This window comes from Martes martes (assembly GCF_963455335.1).
Source record: "Martes martes genome assembly, chromosome: 10".
NCBI lineage: Eukaryota > Metazoa > Chordata > Mammalia > Carnivora > Mustelidae > Martes > Martes martes.
The window spans coordinates 51,072,265-51,088,575 of record NC_137898.1 but is presented as its reverse complement, the minus strand read 5'-3'; the positions used below and the strand labels follow the sequence as shown (position 1 = coordinate 51,088,575).

Here is a 16,311-nt window from a genome sequence, read left to right as displayed (position 1 = left end):
TTTGTAAGAGGCACCCTGTTCCATTGTTGGATAATTCTGTTGTTTATCAGACTGGAACCTACTGTTGTCAACCACTCCTGGCTCCTCTCTGACCAGATAAAATGAGTCTCATCCCCCTTCATGTGTTCCAGAACAGCTATTTTCCTTATCGTGAGGTATTTTCTCCAGATGTAGCCTTCCCATTTCCTTCAGGGATTAGATTTTTCTTCCATTCCTTTAGTCAATTAAATAGTAAACAGTTACTGAATTCTACCCAGTGCCAGATATTTTGATAGAATTAATGTAGGGAGTACAGAAATAGGGGTGGGTATCATAGTTTAGTAGGAGAGAGCTATTCCTAAATGAACAATAACTTCTTATAATGATGGTCATATGATTGAGAGATGTGTAAAGTGCAGTGTCATCCTAGAGGAAGAATTCAATAATTTTTTTTTTAAGATTTTATTTATTTATTTATTTGACACAGAGAGACACAGCAAGAGAGGGAACACAAGCAGGGTGGGTGGGAGAGGGAGAAGCAGGCTTCCTGCTGAGCAGGGAGCCTGATGCGGGGCTCGATCCCAGGACCCCGGAATCATGACTCGAGCCAAAGGCAGACACTTAATGACTGAGCCACCCAGGAGCCCCAGGAGTAAATAATTCTTCCTGAAGGAATGTTGGAAGCCCTTATGGAGAATGGCCATTTGTTTTGTTTTGTTGTTTTAAGATTTATTTATCTTAAAAGGAAAAGAGAGAAGCAGACTCCCTGATGAACAGAGAGCCCAGAGTGGGGCTCATCCCAGGATTCTGAGATCACAACTTGAACTGAAGTCAGACACTTAACCAACGGAGCCACCCAGGTACCCCGAGAGTGGCCATTTAGTTGGATCTGGAAGAATTTTCATAGTTTGGCAGGCAGAATGAAGGGACGGGGAAAAGTCACGAAGATACAATAGAATATGACACTCAGGAACTGCAGACAGTTAGTTGTGGCTGGGAATGCCAGATACTGGTTTCGAAGTAGTAGAAGATGAGTCTGGAGAAGCTGTTAAAGGCCAGATTGCGAACGGTCACAAATGCCATGTAAGACGTCTGAATTCTGGGGCACCTGAGTGGCTCAGTGGGTTAAAGCCTCTGCCTTCAGTTCGGGTCATGATCCCGGGGTCCTGGGATGGAGGCCTGAGTCAGGCTCTCTGCTCAGCGGGGAGCCTGCTTCCCCCTCTCTCTCTGCCTGCCTCTCTGCCTACTTGTGATCTCTGTCTGTCAAATAAATAAATAAAAATAAAAATCTTTAAAAAAGAAGTCTGAACTCTAGTGATGGGGGGTCACTGGGGATGTAAGGAGGGAACACAATGAAATTTGTTTTCTTCTTTTTTTTTTTTTAAGATTTTATTTATTTCTTTGACAGAAAGAGACACAGTTAGAGAGGGAACACAAGGAGGGGGAGTGGGAGAGAAAAGCAGGCTTTCCACTTAGCAGGGAGCCAGATGCTGTGCTCCATCCCAGGATCCTGGGATCATGACCTGAGCCAAGAGCAAACACTTAACTACTGAGACACCCAGGTGCCCTGAAATTTGTTTTCTTAAAAAGGTGTCAAGGTAGAGGATGGTTTAGGTAAGGTTAGACTGGATCCCTAGGAAGAAGTTGTATTATTGCAGGAGGTCAACAAGAGGAAAATAAAGGTCTAAATGGGCGGAGATGGAGAGGAGGAAATGTACTTCAGAAACAGTTTTGGGGTACCTGGCTGGCTCAGTCGGTAGAACATGTGACTCTTGATCTCAGGGTTGTGAGTTCAAGCCCCACATTGAGTGTAGAGATTATTTAAAAATAAAACCTTTAAAAAAGAAAAGAAATAGTTTTTCTGATTATCTCTTTCTAAAAGAGTTTATTCCATTATAGAATTCTTATTTGCTCCCTCAGAGTAGATTTATACAAGGATCGGGCCTAGTTCTCAATAAGTATTGCCAAATATTTGGAGCACCTGGCTGGCTTAGTCAGTACAACGTGCAACTCTTGATCTCAGGGTCACGAGTTCAAGCCCTACATTGGGTGTAGAGCTTATTTTAAAAACTGGAAAAAAAAAAAAAAAAGAGAGAGAGAGACTGATTTGTAAAATGCATTATGTTGCAGGTCAACATATCTCAAGCTGACATGCAAGCCATTGGCAATACCATCACAATGGTAACGCAGGATGGCACGCCCATTACAGTCCCGGCGCACGACGCAGTTATCTCCTCAGCAGGAACACACTCTGTTGCTATGGTTACAGCCGAGGGCACAGAAGGACAGCAGGTAATGCTATTTTCTTTGGATATGAGTCTGTACACGTGTCAATATCATAACCGTTATGTAGATATGCAGTGTGATATGTTACGAAGCACACAGACTTGGATTGAATCCCAGCTTTACAGCTCATTAGCCACACAGCTCTAAGTCTCAGTTTTTCTTCCTCTATAAAAGAGAAGTGATTGTTGCATCCACACCAGAAGGCTGAGATAAGGACTGAATGAGAAAGTGCGTATAAAGTAGTTAATACGAAGCCCGGGTGTATATTAAGGTGTTCGTTAATCATAACCCCTCCAATGATCATCATCAGATAGTTAGGAAAAGTTCATTTGCAAAATTTACTTTATTTAATATTTTGAATATGTAATATAGTCACATAGTTCAGAAATCAAAAAGTATACAGAGGTATGCAGTGGAAAGTCTTCCTCCTAGCCCTGCCTCCATCAACCTAGTTCTTGCCCCCGCAGAGATAATCCACTCTTACTAGCTTCTTGTGTAGCCTTCCAGCAATTCATAAAGTGTATACGAACAAATACGGTCATCTTCTCCCCTTCCTTTCTTTCTTATAGTAGTAAACTATACTGTTCTTCACCTTGTTTTTTTTTTTCTCTTTAACTTAATTATACATCTAGGTAATATTTCTATTTCATTATACAGACCACGTCCTCATTTTTAAAAACTGTACCATGTTTCATTATATGAACACCATAGTTAAAGACTTGTGCTGTTTCAAACAACATACCATCTCGTGCTCATGTGATTTGGCACGTGTGTAAGTCTGCTAGGCAAATCCTGGAGTGCATTTATAATTGTGATAAGTAGTGCCAAGCTTCTCTTCCACATGACCCTGCCCAGCCACATGACCACCAGCAGCATTTGAGACCGCCTCTTTCCCTTCTGTAGAGTTAACACAGTGGTATCAAATTTTTGTATTTTTGCCAATCCGATGTATCTCTTTGTAGTTTTAATTTTTCATTTCCCTCAAAATACAGGCTATTAATACATTTTACAGTTGTTCTTACTCTATGCTGAAAGCAGTGTCGAGATTTGCTGCAGCTGCCTTACCGTGTTCAGTGAAAGAGTCTGTCAAAATTAGTAGCTCTCATTCTTCATAAATTCATTTATAAATTCCATAGCCTCACACTCAAAATTCCAGCAGGCTCTTTTGAAGATACTAAATAATCTCATTTTAAAATTTACATGAAAATGAAAGGACCTTTGATAAAAAAACAACCTAGAAAAAAGAACAAAGTTGAAGGTCTTTACACCTTGAAATACAAAACTCAGAATCATAAAGCTTCTGGAAGAAAAGTGAATATTTTTGTAACCCTAGGATAAAGATTTCTTAGGATAAAAAATGCACTACCAATAAAAAAAAAAAAGATAAATTGGACTTCATCAGAATTAATTCTGTTCACCAAAAGACCTCATTAAGAATGAGATTGGGGGGACGCCTGGGTGGCTCAGTTGGTTAAGCAGCTGCCTTCGGCTCAGGTCATGATCCCAGCGTCCTGGGATCGAATCCCACATTGGGCTCCTTGCTTGGCAGGGAGCCTGCTTCTCCCTCTGCCTCTGCTCGCTCACTCACTCTCCCACTCTCTCTCTGACAAATAAATAAATTAAAAAATAATAATAATAATAATAAAAAAGAATGAGATTGGGGAAAATTTCAGATTGGGAAAAATATATTCACATTCTATATCCAACACTTATATAACAAACTTCTATATATATATATATATAACAAACTTCTACAAATATATAACAAACTTCTACAAATCAACAATAAAAAGATGAATAACCCATTAAAAGTGAGCAAAATAAATACAATGTTTTATTTTATCTATTTATCTGACAGAGAGAGAGAGTACCAGCAGGGGGAACAGCAGGCAGAGGGAAAGAGAGACGCAGATTCCCCGCAGAGCAGAGAGCCTGCCTCAGTGCTCGACCCCAGAACCCTGGGATCATGACCTGAGCCCAAGGCAGACGCTTAACCATCTGAGCCACCCAGGCACCCTTATAATTTTTTTTTAAATGAGCAAATCATTTGACTGTTCATTTGAACAGACCTCTCACAAAAGAAGATATAAGAATGGCCAGTAACAAGGGCACCTCGGTGGCTCAGTGGGTTAAAGCCTCTGCCTTCAGCTCAGGTCGTGATCCCAGGGTCCTGGGATCGAGCCCCACATCGGGCTCTCTGCTCAGTGGGGAGCCTGCTTCCCTTCCTCTCTCTTTGCCTGCCTCTCTGCCTACTTGTGATCTCTGTCTGTCAAATAAATAAATAAAAATCTTAAAAAAAAAAAAAAAAAAAAGAATGGCCAGTAACAAAAAAGTGTTCAAATCTGTAGTTATCAAAGAAATGCAAATTAAAATCTCAATGAGATACCACCATTTCAGACACAGGAAGATTACTAAAACTGTGAAAAGACTAAGAAAATGGTAAAGATGCAAAGCAACTAGAACATTCGTACATGCTAGTGGGAGTGTAAAATGATATAACCGCTTTGAAGAACTGTTCGGTGCTTTCTTACACCCCACCACCCAGCAGTTCCACTAGAACATATATCATATGATTTCACTTACATGGAATCCAAGAACAGACAAAACAAATCCATGGTGATGGAAATCAGAAAATGCTGCTTGCCCGGGGGAAGGAAACTGGTGGGATGGAATATGAAGGAACTGTCGTCTCTTTTGTTTTAGGTGATGGTTCTACAGATGTATCTAACAGCCAGAACTCAACAGAACACCTAAAGATTTGTGCATTTTTATTGTTTGTCAGTTATAGTCTCTGCAAACACAGAAACAAAAGCAAAACCCAACCACTAGCTTTCAGGCTGTCTTACGGAGTGGTCCCGGTCATTTCCGTGAGTGTAGGATCCCTGGATGGCTACACAATTCAGCGTGGGTGCATACACCTTATGCCAGTTAGAGTTGCAGGTCAGAAGGGTAGTGACCCCAAAGCAAACATTCTTTTGTAGTTTATCTGTAGCCTGGGGAGTAGGAAAATTTTCAGGAGAGGCAGCTTTGAGGGCTGGAATGAAGCCAGGCAGCTTCCAGCAACCAGGAATATTACAACAGGAGTGGGGGTTTCATTGGAGGATCAGATGCCCCCACTGTTCCTGTTGCTGCAACTGTAGGCCATTGGGCAAACGTCGGCTATCTACTTGGGGTGTCCAGACACCACCTGTGAATTATCTGTAACGCTTAAATTGCCTAGTTCTGCACATGCATGAGAAGAAAGCAAATGGTCCTTCACTGGCTTTTCTTTTTGTTTATTGTGTGTGTATAGAGTTAGAGTTATAATTTTGTGCTTGTCATCCATTCTTCGACTCAGTTTTGTAGATGCCTCTGGAAGCCTAGTTAGCAGGTATAGAGAGAAGAGTCCATGCTCTCCATCTGTTTTAGTTTGAGATTATGAAAGTAATAAATATTCCCAGAAAGTCAGGAAACGGGACGCCTGGGTGGCTCAGTTGGTTAAGCGGCTGCCTTCGGCTTGGGTCATGATCCCAGGGTCCTGGGATCGAGTCCCGCATCAGGCTCCTTACTCAGCGGGGAGCCTGCTTCTCCCTCTGCCTCTGCCTGCCTCTCTGTCTGCCTGTGCTCATTCTCTCTGACAAAAAAATAAATAAAATCTCTAAAAAAAAAAAAAAGAAAGAAAGAAAGTCAGGAAACAAACTCTCACACATATAGTCAGTTAAATTTCAACAATTAAAATTTGACCATTCAGTGGGAAAGGATGGTCATTTAAACAAATGGTGCTGGGAAAATTATATCCACATGAGGAGGTGTGAAGTTTGACCCTTACCTTATAGCATATATAAAAATTAACTCAAAATATATTAAAGACCTAAATTTAAGAGCTGAAACTACATAATGCTTAGAAGAAAATATAGATGAGAATCATCATGACCTGGATTAGGGAATTATTTCTTATGTATGATACCAAAAGCAGAGGCAATGAAAGAAATAGATAATCAAACTTGTTCAAAATGAAAAACTTTGCTCACTAATTAGAATTTAAAGAAAAATTTGAAAAAGAAAAAAATATATATATAATAAAATAAAAAATTAAAGACCTTGTGCATCAGAGGCCAGGACCAGGAGAGTGAAAAGACAATCTACATAATGAGAGGAAGGTATTTGCAAATTACATATGTGATAAGGGATGAATATTTAAAGATTATTTATTTATTTATTTGACAGAGATCACAAGTAGGCAGAGAGACAGGCAGAGAGAGAGAGAGCAGGAAGCAGGCTACCCGCCGAGCAGAGAGCCCGATGCGGGGCTCGATCCCAGGACCCCGGGATCACGACCTGAGCCGAAGGCAGAGGCTTTAACCCACTGAGCCACCCAGGTGCCCCAAGGGATAAATATTTAGAAAGTTTTCTTTTTTTTTTTTTCCTTTATTTATTTATTATTTATTAAAGATTTTATTTATTTATTTGACAGACAGAGATCACAAGCAGGCAGGCAGGCAGAGAGAGGAGGAAGCAGGCTTCCGGCCAAGCAGAGAGCCCGATGCGGGGCTCGATCCCAGGACCCTGGGATCATGACCCGAGCCGAAGGCAGAGGCTTTAACTCACTGAGCCACCCAGGCACCCCAAGGGATGAATATTTAGAATAAAGACTTTTTATAACTCAACAACAATAAACTCAAAAAACTAATCCACCCAGTTTAAGCTGGAACAAATGACTTGAACAGACGTTTCTCCATCAAGATTTAGAGATGGCCAATTAACTCATGAAAAGATGTTCAACATCATTAGTCATCAGGGAAATACAAATCAAAACCACACTGATGTACCACTTTGCTCCCATTAGGTTGGGCTATTATTCAAAAGTCAGTAACAAGTGTTGCTGAGGATCCAACTAAAAAATTGGAACTCTGGTGCATTGCTCATGGGAATGTAAAATGATGCAATACTATGGAAAACAGTATAGCAGTTTCAGGTGCCTGAATGGCTCAGTCGGTTAAGTGTCTGACTCTTGGTTTCAGCTCAGGTCGTGATCTCAGGGTTGTGAGATCGAGCCCGGCGTCAGGCTCTGTGCTGAGCATGGAGTCTGTTTGGGATTCTCTCTCTCCCTCTGCCCTATTCACACTTTCTCTCTTTCTCTAAAATAAATAAATAGGGGCGCCTGGGTGGCTCAGTGGGTTGGGGCCTCTGCCTTCGGCTTGGGTCATGGTCCTGGAGTCCTGGGATCGAGCCCCGCATCGGCCTCTGTGCTCAGCGGGGAGCCTGCTTCCCGCCCCCCAGCCCGCCTCTACCTGCCTCTCTGCCTACTTGTGATCTCTGTCTGTCAAATAAATAAATAAAATCTAAAAATAAATAAATAAAATAAACTCTTAAAAAAAAAAAAGTTGAACATAATGGGGTGCCTGGCTGGCTCAGTTGGTAGAGTGTGTGACTCTTGATCTTGGGTCATGAGTTCAAGCTCCCTATTGGGCATAGAGCCTACTTAATGAACATAGAATTACATGTGATCCTGTAATTCCACTTGTAGCAATATATCCAATATAATTAAAAATAGAGACTCAAACTAAAAGTCTGCTGTAATCAGGGCACCTGGCAGGTTCAGTCAGTGGAGCATATGACTCTTGATCTCAAGGTTATGAGTTCAAGCCCCACAGTGGGTTTAGAGATTACTTAAAAATAACATAGTTTTTAAAAATCTACTATACTCTTTTGATGTTAAAATAACTAGTCTCAATATTTAGGGCTACTTACTTTGTGTATATGTGCATGTGTGTGTGTGTTTGTGTGTGTGTACAGAGTTAGGATTATAATTTTGTGCTTGTCCATCTAACACTGTATTCTGAGCACTTTTTCATACCAATTAAATGGTCTTTTAAAAGGATTTTTATCATTTGTAAAGTAATCCATCAAATGGACCTTATTAACTCATGCCATATACATAAATTGTTGTATAAGACTTTGGTTATATTCATAGGAATAAATTCTAGACATGGAATTATTGAATTAATGGTATAAAGTATTTTAAGCTATTTGCTACATACTGCCAAATTGTTTTCCAAAAAGTTTTAACAATTATGTCATGGGTCTAAAAGCTTCCTGGTTCTTCTGTACTCTTCTTGCTAGTATTGAGGATTATTTTTTATATTTGCATAATTCACAAGCAAAAGTTAAATTCTGTTTTTATTGTCATTTGTCTGACCACTAACGAGGTTTTTCATATCAGCCTACAATCTGTTTTTTCTTAATTGAGGTAAAATTTACATACAATGAAACATACAGATTTTTTTTTTTAAGATTTTATTTATTTACTTGACACAAGTAGGCAGAGAGGGGGCGGGGGGGGCGCGGGGGGGGAGCAGGCTCCCTGCTGAGTAGAAGAGCCCCCCGTGCGGGGCTCCATCCTGGGACCAAGCCCTGTGTGGGGCTGCGTGCTTAGCGGGGAGGGAGTCTACTGGAGATCTCTCTTTCCCTCTCCCCCCTGCCCCTCCCCCTGCTCTGTGTCTCTATATAAAATAAACAAATCTTAAAAAAAAAAAAGAGTCTAGAATAGACAGTATGTAAGTTCTCTTCCAGCTTTAGGCTTCTACAAGTCTGTGGTCAGAAGGGAGTTTTTCCTTTCAGATTCAAAGACAGTCCCTTGCATTAAGCGGAGTTTAATGTACTTAATCATAGCTTTCCTTCTGTGTCCTTTTTGATAAAGGTTGCAATTGTGGCTCAGGACTTGGCAGCGTTCCATACTGCCTCATCAGAAATGGGGCACCAACAGCACAGCCATCACTTAGTCACCACAGAAACCAGGCCTCTGACCTTAGTGGCCACATCCAACGGCACCCAGATTGCAGTTCAGGTGAGTATGGTGACAGCCGGACTCCTTTATAGCTCTCGACCTCGTACACTGCCCTTTATTCCTAACCTTCACAGGAGGCAGGACACAGAATAATGTATGGCACTTAGCTCCTTGAAGAGAACTGCTGTTTGCGGTGCACTCGAAGAGACCAGCACTTTGTTCTCTAATATCTCTGCGTGTTTTAGGGGGATTTATAGCAAGAAAAAAGAAAAGCTTCTGGTAAACATCCCAGCATGCCCCCACCCAGCCATCTTTACTTTCCAAGTAAGTCTCATTAGGCGGATTCTATAAAGCACTTAAGAACCCCTCCTTGCAAATGAACCTCGTGTAAACAGAGACCCTTAAGTTAATCCCCTGAGAGTCCCTGCACAGCTGTATTTTACACTGGGAGAAAATCAGAAGACAGAAAAAACTGTTCTTGGGGAAGTCACTGGATTGAAGCCGAGAGTCTAGAATGTTAGGCGCAGATTACCTTTCCTGGGGAAGAGTTGTTTCTCGTGTATTTACTTGAAAAAGAGAACACATTCAGGAAAATGCTGACCATTGGTTTTAATTTAGTTTATGGGCACGAAAGCTAAAGGTGCAGGGTGTTCTCTCAGTGCCTCCATTGGAAAAGATGAGTGTCTTTTTTCTGTTGTACAAGTGAAGGTTTATCAAAATCCTACAGAAAGAAGCTACATCATTCTCCTGCAAGGATTTTTTTTTTAATGCTCTTGATGATTAGATCAGCAGTAGTGTCTTAAGTCCAGCTGTCAGAATTACAGAAAGAAATTTTACTTCTGGGGGCACCTGGGTGTCTCAGTCTCAGCTCAGGTCATGATCCCAGGGTCCTGGGATTGAGTTGGGCTCTTTGCTCAGCCGGTGCCTGCTTCTCCCTCTCCCTCTGCCTGCAGCTCCCCCTTTTTGCGCTGTCTCTTTCTCTCTCTCTCTCTCTGAAATAAATAAAACTCTTAATTTTTTTTTTTTTTTTACTTCTGACATATACTATTTCTTTGGTATTATCTTAACTATGCCCGTGTGTTTGTTCCTGTTCCAGCTTGGAGAACAGCCATCTCTGGAAGAAGCCATCAGAATAGCATCTAGGATCCAACAAGGAGAAACGCCAGGGTTGGATGATTAGTCCTCGAAACAGTGGAGCACGACATCGGGAGGAGCCTTTCATCTTCAGGCAGCAGACATCTGAGAGCCCGGGCCCAGGAAAATTAGAGTTTTTCCATTCCTGACATACTGTACACATTTTTATGCAAGAGTGGAGAACATTTTATTCTTGATGCTTTTGTGTATATAACTCTTGGAATAGATTCCCAAACTGATTCATTGTGTACAAGGATGTATGAAATTAGGGCAATACGGTAAATTTTCACGTTACTCTTTTATCACTTTGCAAACTCCTAGAGTCTACGTGCAAGATCAGTGGAGTCTTACGGAGTCTTATGATGGATTTTTAACTTACTGTGAAAAAATAAAATAAAGGCTGTATCTAAAACTTCAAAGGTTCTATACTTCAAACAATCAATTCCAAAAGCCATCATGGATAATAAAGGAAGTAAAGCCTTCAGATATTTCCCCAAGTTAATAGAGTGTCTGCAGTTTTTGTTCTACTGTATACTTGTATGTTTTTATTTGTACCTCACGGTTTGAAGACTATTCATTACAGTTTTCCATCCCTGTTAAAATACCACCTCTTCAAGCTGAAATGCTAATTATATTGAATTGGATCCATTACATTGGATTATGTATGAAATGACAAAGTTTGGTTATTTAAAATTAAAAAGTTAAATCCAGTGCTTTGGTTTTGTTAAAGATTTTACTTAGCGTTCAATTTTTTGTTACTGTTTTTTAAAAATAATGAACTATCAAAGTTTGACCACAGGCTGGAGCCCGGGATAACAGTGCTGTAATTGAAAATGGCTTTACTCTGAAAATTAGGTTAGTGGGTCGGTGTAAATTATTTATTTTTGCTTATGTACTTTTGTTTTAAAGCTTATTTACCTTAAAGTTTATTATTAATTTTGAATACAACGATTTTTAAATTGTTACCTTTACCTTTGTTTTATTAAACTGGTATGGGGGTGGGGGAAAGTGTTGCAGAAAACACCACCGATGGCATCGATTATAATCCAACACATGTATATCAGGAGTATATTGTTGATCAAGCACAGAATAAGTATTTTTTCATACATTTTAATGTACTTAAAGCAATTTTGTGGGATACAAGGGATTTATTATCCCCCCTTTGTACAAGAGGAAACAGTTTCCAAAGAAGCTAACTGTCTTCTGGGGCCTCTGGCTGTGCAGAAGGAGGGCAAAGACAGGGCAAAACCCAGACTTTGTGACCCCTCGTCCCCCGAGCCTTCACCACACCGCAACTGTGCCTTCTCAGATGAGAATTTGTGGCAGAGATGATCAAGATGAGCTCTGGTGTTTTCTGATTGCCTAATGACCTGAGCACTTGAAAAACCAGGTCTGATGTCAGAGATTCAGCTTAGGGGCCACCAAGGTCCAAAAAAACGGGGTGTGAGGGAGGGAAGGTTTGTCTTGCAATAACCACTCCTTCACTGTGGTTCACTGTGCTTTGTTTGCCAGAGAGCTGAAATGGGGCTCTCGTGTTTCATTCCAAGCTTTACAGTAAAAAGGGGAAAACTGTTGTACTGTTTTCTTCAATATAAATGTTATCTTTGATGAGGTTTCTTTGAAGTCTTGTTAAAAAGGGTTATGACTCAGTCATCTGAAATGGGGGTTGGGCCGGGGACTGGTTGCTTTCCCTTCAAAGCTCTTCACAGATAGTTAACATTAGAAAAGGTCTTAGTCACACGCAGATCCAGTCTTCAGTCTTAGACTGAAACACACAGAAGAAATGCCAGCTGAGGCCTGCTGAGGCTCAGATAGGGGCTGACATGGGAAGACAGAGGAAGAAGAGGAACTGCAAAGTCCCAAGGTCATAGCCACTGACCGGGAACTCCTCTGCTGGGCCCATCCAGGCCCGCTGTGCTGCCCAGAACCAAACCCAGGCTTGCAGCCTCCCTGCCCCCCTGACAGCGGCCTTTGCTCAGATCCCAGGCTTTCTCCCTCACCCTAGCTCCTTTGCTAGCTGGACTGGACAGGGCAGAGCTGGACTGCACTGGCAGGCCCGATTATCCCTCAGCCTGACAGAAAATGCCTTCCTACCGGCACCAGAGAAGAGGGCAGAGGGAGGCTGCCAGTGTGTCCCCTGCCTGGCTGCCTGCCTGCCTGCCTGGGAACAGGACCTCAGGCACCTAAGGAAGGGGCACATTTCCCCCAAGGGAAGACTCCAGCTGATGTGCAGAGAGTTGCTAGTAAAGCCGGTGTGCGGTTTCTTCCCAGTGTAGGATGCAGAGAGGAGCCTTCTGAAGTTGAAAATTCCCCAAAGACACTTGATGAAACAAGAGTACTTTACCAATGGAGTTGCTTAGAGCATAACTCAGCAATGTGAGCTGACAGGGCTCAAGGCAAAACTTTGTCCAAGAAAAACCCCCACTCTCCCAGACACAACTGGAGGCCACTACAAAAAGAAAGGATGCTGCCTACAGCCTGCAGTCATAAGAATTCAGGGAATAGAGTGAGAGAAAGGCTTGGCTTCCTCAACCCTCCAAACGCAGCAGCTGCCCAGACGGCCAGGGGAGCCCTGTGCCCCCACCCCCACCCCATCCTATGCCCCCAGGCCAGCTGGGGCAAACCAGCTTTGGAGGATCTCCCATGCTGCCCATCATGCACGGCGGCTCTGAGACTATGGAAGTAACTTGGGAAACCACGCACTCAGCACTGAAATGGACTGGATTCTAGGGACTTATGGTCCAGTATTTCCTAGCTCAGGTAAGACTGTAGACCAGTCAACAATCAGCAGATCCCAACAGTGAGCAGGGAGTGAGAGGGTGAAAAGGACAGGGCACAGCTCAGGTCTGTTGGCAAGCGAGGAAAGGGAGCCCAGCCCCCTCTGCTGTAAGCACTCGACCCTTAGGTTTCCTTAAGGAGGAGGAGATCTGGGGCACCTGGGTGGCTCAGTAGGTTAAGCCTTTGCCTTTGGCTCAGGTCATGATCTCAGGGTCCTGGGATCGAGCCCCATGTTGGGCTCTCTGCTCGGTAGGGACCCTGCTTCCCCTCTCTCTCTGCCTGCTGCTCTCTGCCTACTTGTGATCTCTCTCTCTGTCAAATACATAAAATCTTTAAAAAAAATTTAAAAAAAAAAAAAAAAAGAGGATGAGGAGATCTTACAAAGAAGACTCCAGCCAAATCCCCTCTCTCTTTGGCCTGAGAATGTGGCTGGCTCATGGATGCGTGACCGGTACAGTTGAACAAGACTTTGCCCTTGGGATTTAATGCACTGTGGTTGCAAATCTTGGAATTCTTAATTGTTTTACCTTGGAGTTTGTGTTCTGTTAAGTCTCATGGAGCAACTGGACACAGTGCCAACCCCCACGGCCGCCCTACATGGGCTGTCAGTCCCCTATCTGCCCTCCCGTTCTCTCCCTCACCCCACACCTGCCACCGTGCCCTCTTGCTTTTGACAGGTCCGTGTCAGGCGCATGCACCCTATGGAGGCTGGTGAGGTGGTGGCCCCACAGAGCTTGAGGTGGGCAGCTGACCCCAGCCAAGAGGCTCATCCCTGTGCTGAGTGCTTCTCAGTTCCGAATTTTGGTGATACCTGGGGGTAATCTGTTTGTTGTGGGCTGGAGGGGTAGGCCTGTGGGAGGTGGTAGGCCTGTGGGAGGCCTGCGCTGTATGGGAGGGGGGAACTGGCAGCTGTCAGGTCCAAGATGTACCCTCCTCAAACACCTGTGAAGTCCCATGCCCTGGAGGACTCTTTCTACAGGCTCTGTGCCCGGGTGATCCTTGCTTCCTCCTCCTTCCACCTTTCCCAAGCCTGGCTTGAGTTTGTCTCTTCCAGCCAGCACGAGGTACCCTCTGGGAGCAAGAAAATTTGAATTGTGTAATTTCAGTGATTTCAAATACAAGTTAAATACTATATTTTCATTTAAAACTAGCATTGCACTTGGGGCGCCTGGGTGGCTCAGGCGGTTGAGCATCTATCTGCCTTTAGCTTTGGTCATGATCCCAAGGTCCTGGAATCGAGCCCCACATCAGGCTCCTTGCTCAGCGGGGAGTCTGCTTCTTGTGCTCTCCCTCTGCCTACCGCTCTGCCTGTTTGTGCTTTCTGCCTCCTTCTCTCTGTCAAATATATAAATAAAATCTTTTTTTTTAAAGATTTTATTTATTCATTTATTTCTCAGAGAGAGAGAGAGAGGGTACACTCAGGCAGGAGAGTGGCAGGCAGAGGCAACAAGAGAAGAAGGCTCCCTGCCAAGCAAGGAGCCCAATGAGGGACTCGATCCCAGGATCCTGGGATCATGACCTGAGCCTAAGGCAGCGGCTTAACCAACTGAGTCACCCAGGCGTCCCAAATACATAAATAAAATCTTTTAAAAAACTAGCATTGTGCAATATAAAGATGAAGGGTAAAATTCACACTAAAAATTTGAGATTAATTTTTCTTTACTTAGAACAATATTAGATAGCAAATTAAAAAAACTCTAGACAAGTCGAGAGAGAGACCTTGAAAGAAGGAAAAAAACTCATGTATTCCTGTGCGTGTATGTGTGTGGGGGGAGGGTTGTAAAATATATATAACATAAAATATGGCATTTTAACCATTTTTGAGTGTACAGTTCAGTATCATTAAGCACCTTCAAATCATTGTGCAAATATTTCCACCATTCAACTCCAGAATTTTTTCATCTTCCCAAACTGAAACTCTACCCATTTAATGATAACTCCCATTCCCCCATCCTCCCAGCCCCTGGCAACCACCCTTCTTTCACTTTCTATAAATTTGAGTACTCTGAGGACCTCATATAAGTAGAATTACTAGTTGTCCTTCTTTTTTTTTTTTTTTAAGATTTTACTTATTTTTGTGTGAGAGGGTGAGAGCACTCCAGCATGAGCAGGCAGAGGTGGGGGGAGGTTGGCCGGAGGGAGAAGCAGACTTACGGGTGAGCAGGGAGCCTGATGTGGGATTGGATCTCAGGACTCCAAGATCATGACCTGAGCTGAAGGCAGATACTTAACCCCTGAGCCACCCAGGCGCCCACTGTTTGTCCTTCTGTGTCTGGCTTTACATGTACCTTTATCAGAACTTTTTTTCCTGTTTTTTGACCAAGAGGCTGGCATTTTCTTTTTGTACTGAGTCCCACAGAGGCTGTAGCCTGCCCTGCTGAGGAAAGCGCTTCTCTCTCTTTTTTTCTTTTTTTATAAAGATTTTATTTATTTATTTGACAGACAGAGACCACAACTAAGCAGAGAGGCAGGCAGAGAGAGAGAGGGAGAAGCAGACTCCCTGCTGAGCAGAGAGCCCGATGCGGGACTCTATCCCAGGACACTGAGATCATGACCTGAGCTGAAGGCAGAGGCTTAACCCACTGAGCCACCCAGGCGCCCCGGAAAGCGCTTCTCTTAGCCCTTCTCTTTTCACTGCCACACGAGAGGTATGACTTGTGTTTTGGAAATACATTATCTGCTTCTCTTTTTAGAGCACGGGCTCCCTTAGAGTAACTGGGGACTGCAGCTTCCCCATAACTCCTAGAGGCCTCGCAGAGCAGCGTGTCCACTCTAGCTGCTGCCCCCAGCTCTAAGCTCACCTGGCTTGAGAGGTACAGAGAATCCTCCAGTCCCCATGCAGGGGTTTCATTTGGCTTCCGAAGCACACCTAAAATTGAAGGGCAGAAGGTCACGCTGAGAGCAAACAATGCTCAAGATCTGGGAAAATTGCATAAATAGTTAAAATGAAAATTACCCAGGAAAAGCTTTTTCTTGTTACTTTTCTGCATTCTCATGAAGGAGGATGGGATTCCTGCTCTAATGTCAATCCCAAATGTCTCCCTGGTTTGCCTCACCTCCACAGGGTTTCTCTGGGCCCACTGGAAGCATCCACAAAACAACACTTTTAGTAATCTGTCCCAAAGCCCCACCTGCCTAAGAAAGGGTTGTGGAAAACAGCTCTAATCTTGGTTACAGACTCAGTTCTAGTGGCCTCCAGACAAATTCTGCAATTTCTTTTTTTTTTTTTAAGATTTTATTTACTTATTTATTTATTTGACAGACAGAGATCACAAGTAGGCAGAGAGGCAGGCAGAGAGAGAGAGAGGGGGGGAAGCAGGCTCCCCGCTGAGCAGAGAGCCCAATGTGGGGCTCGATCCCGGGACCCT

General features: G+C 43.1%; 1 protein-coding gene across 4 annotated transcripts in view; it reads left to right on the top strand.

Annotated features, from left to right (window-relative positions):
- ZNF143 (zinc finger protein 143) overlaps positions 1 to 11,130 on the top strand; it is a 58,985-nt gene extending 47,855 nt beyond the window's left edge. For all 4 annotated transcript variants that reach the window (XM_080816822.1, XM_080816819.1, XM_080816820.1 and 1 more), the window contains exons 14-16: positions 2,110 to 2,271; positions 8,945 to 9,091; positions 10,128 to 11,130. In XM_080816822.1, the coding sequence (XP_080672948.1) occupies positions 2,110 to 2,271; positions 8,945 to 9,091; positions 10,128 to 10,211 (393 nt within the window). In that variant the 3' untranslated portion in view covers positions 10,212 to 11,130. The remainder of the gene's footprint in view (positions 1 to 2,109; positions 2,272 to 8,944; positions 9,092 to 10,127) is intronic.
- Positions 11,131 to 16,311: the final 5,181 nt, after the last annotated feature.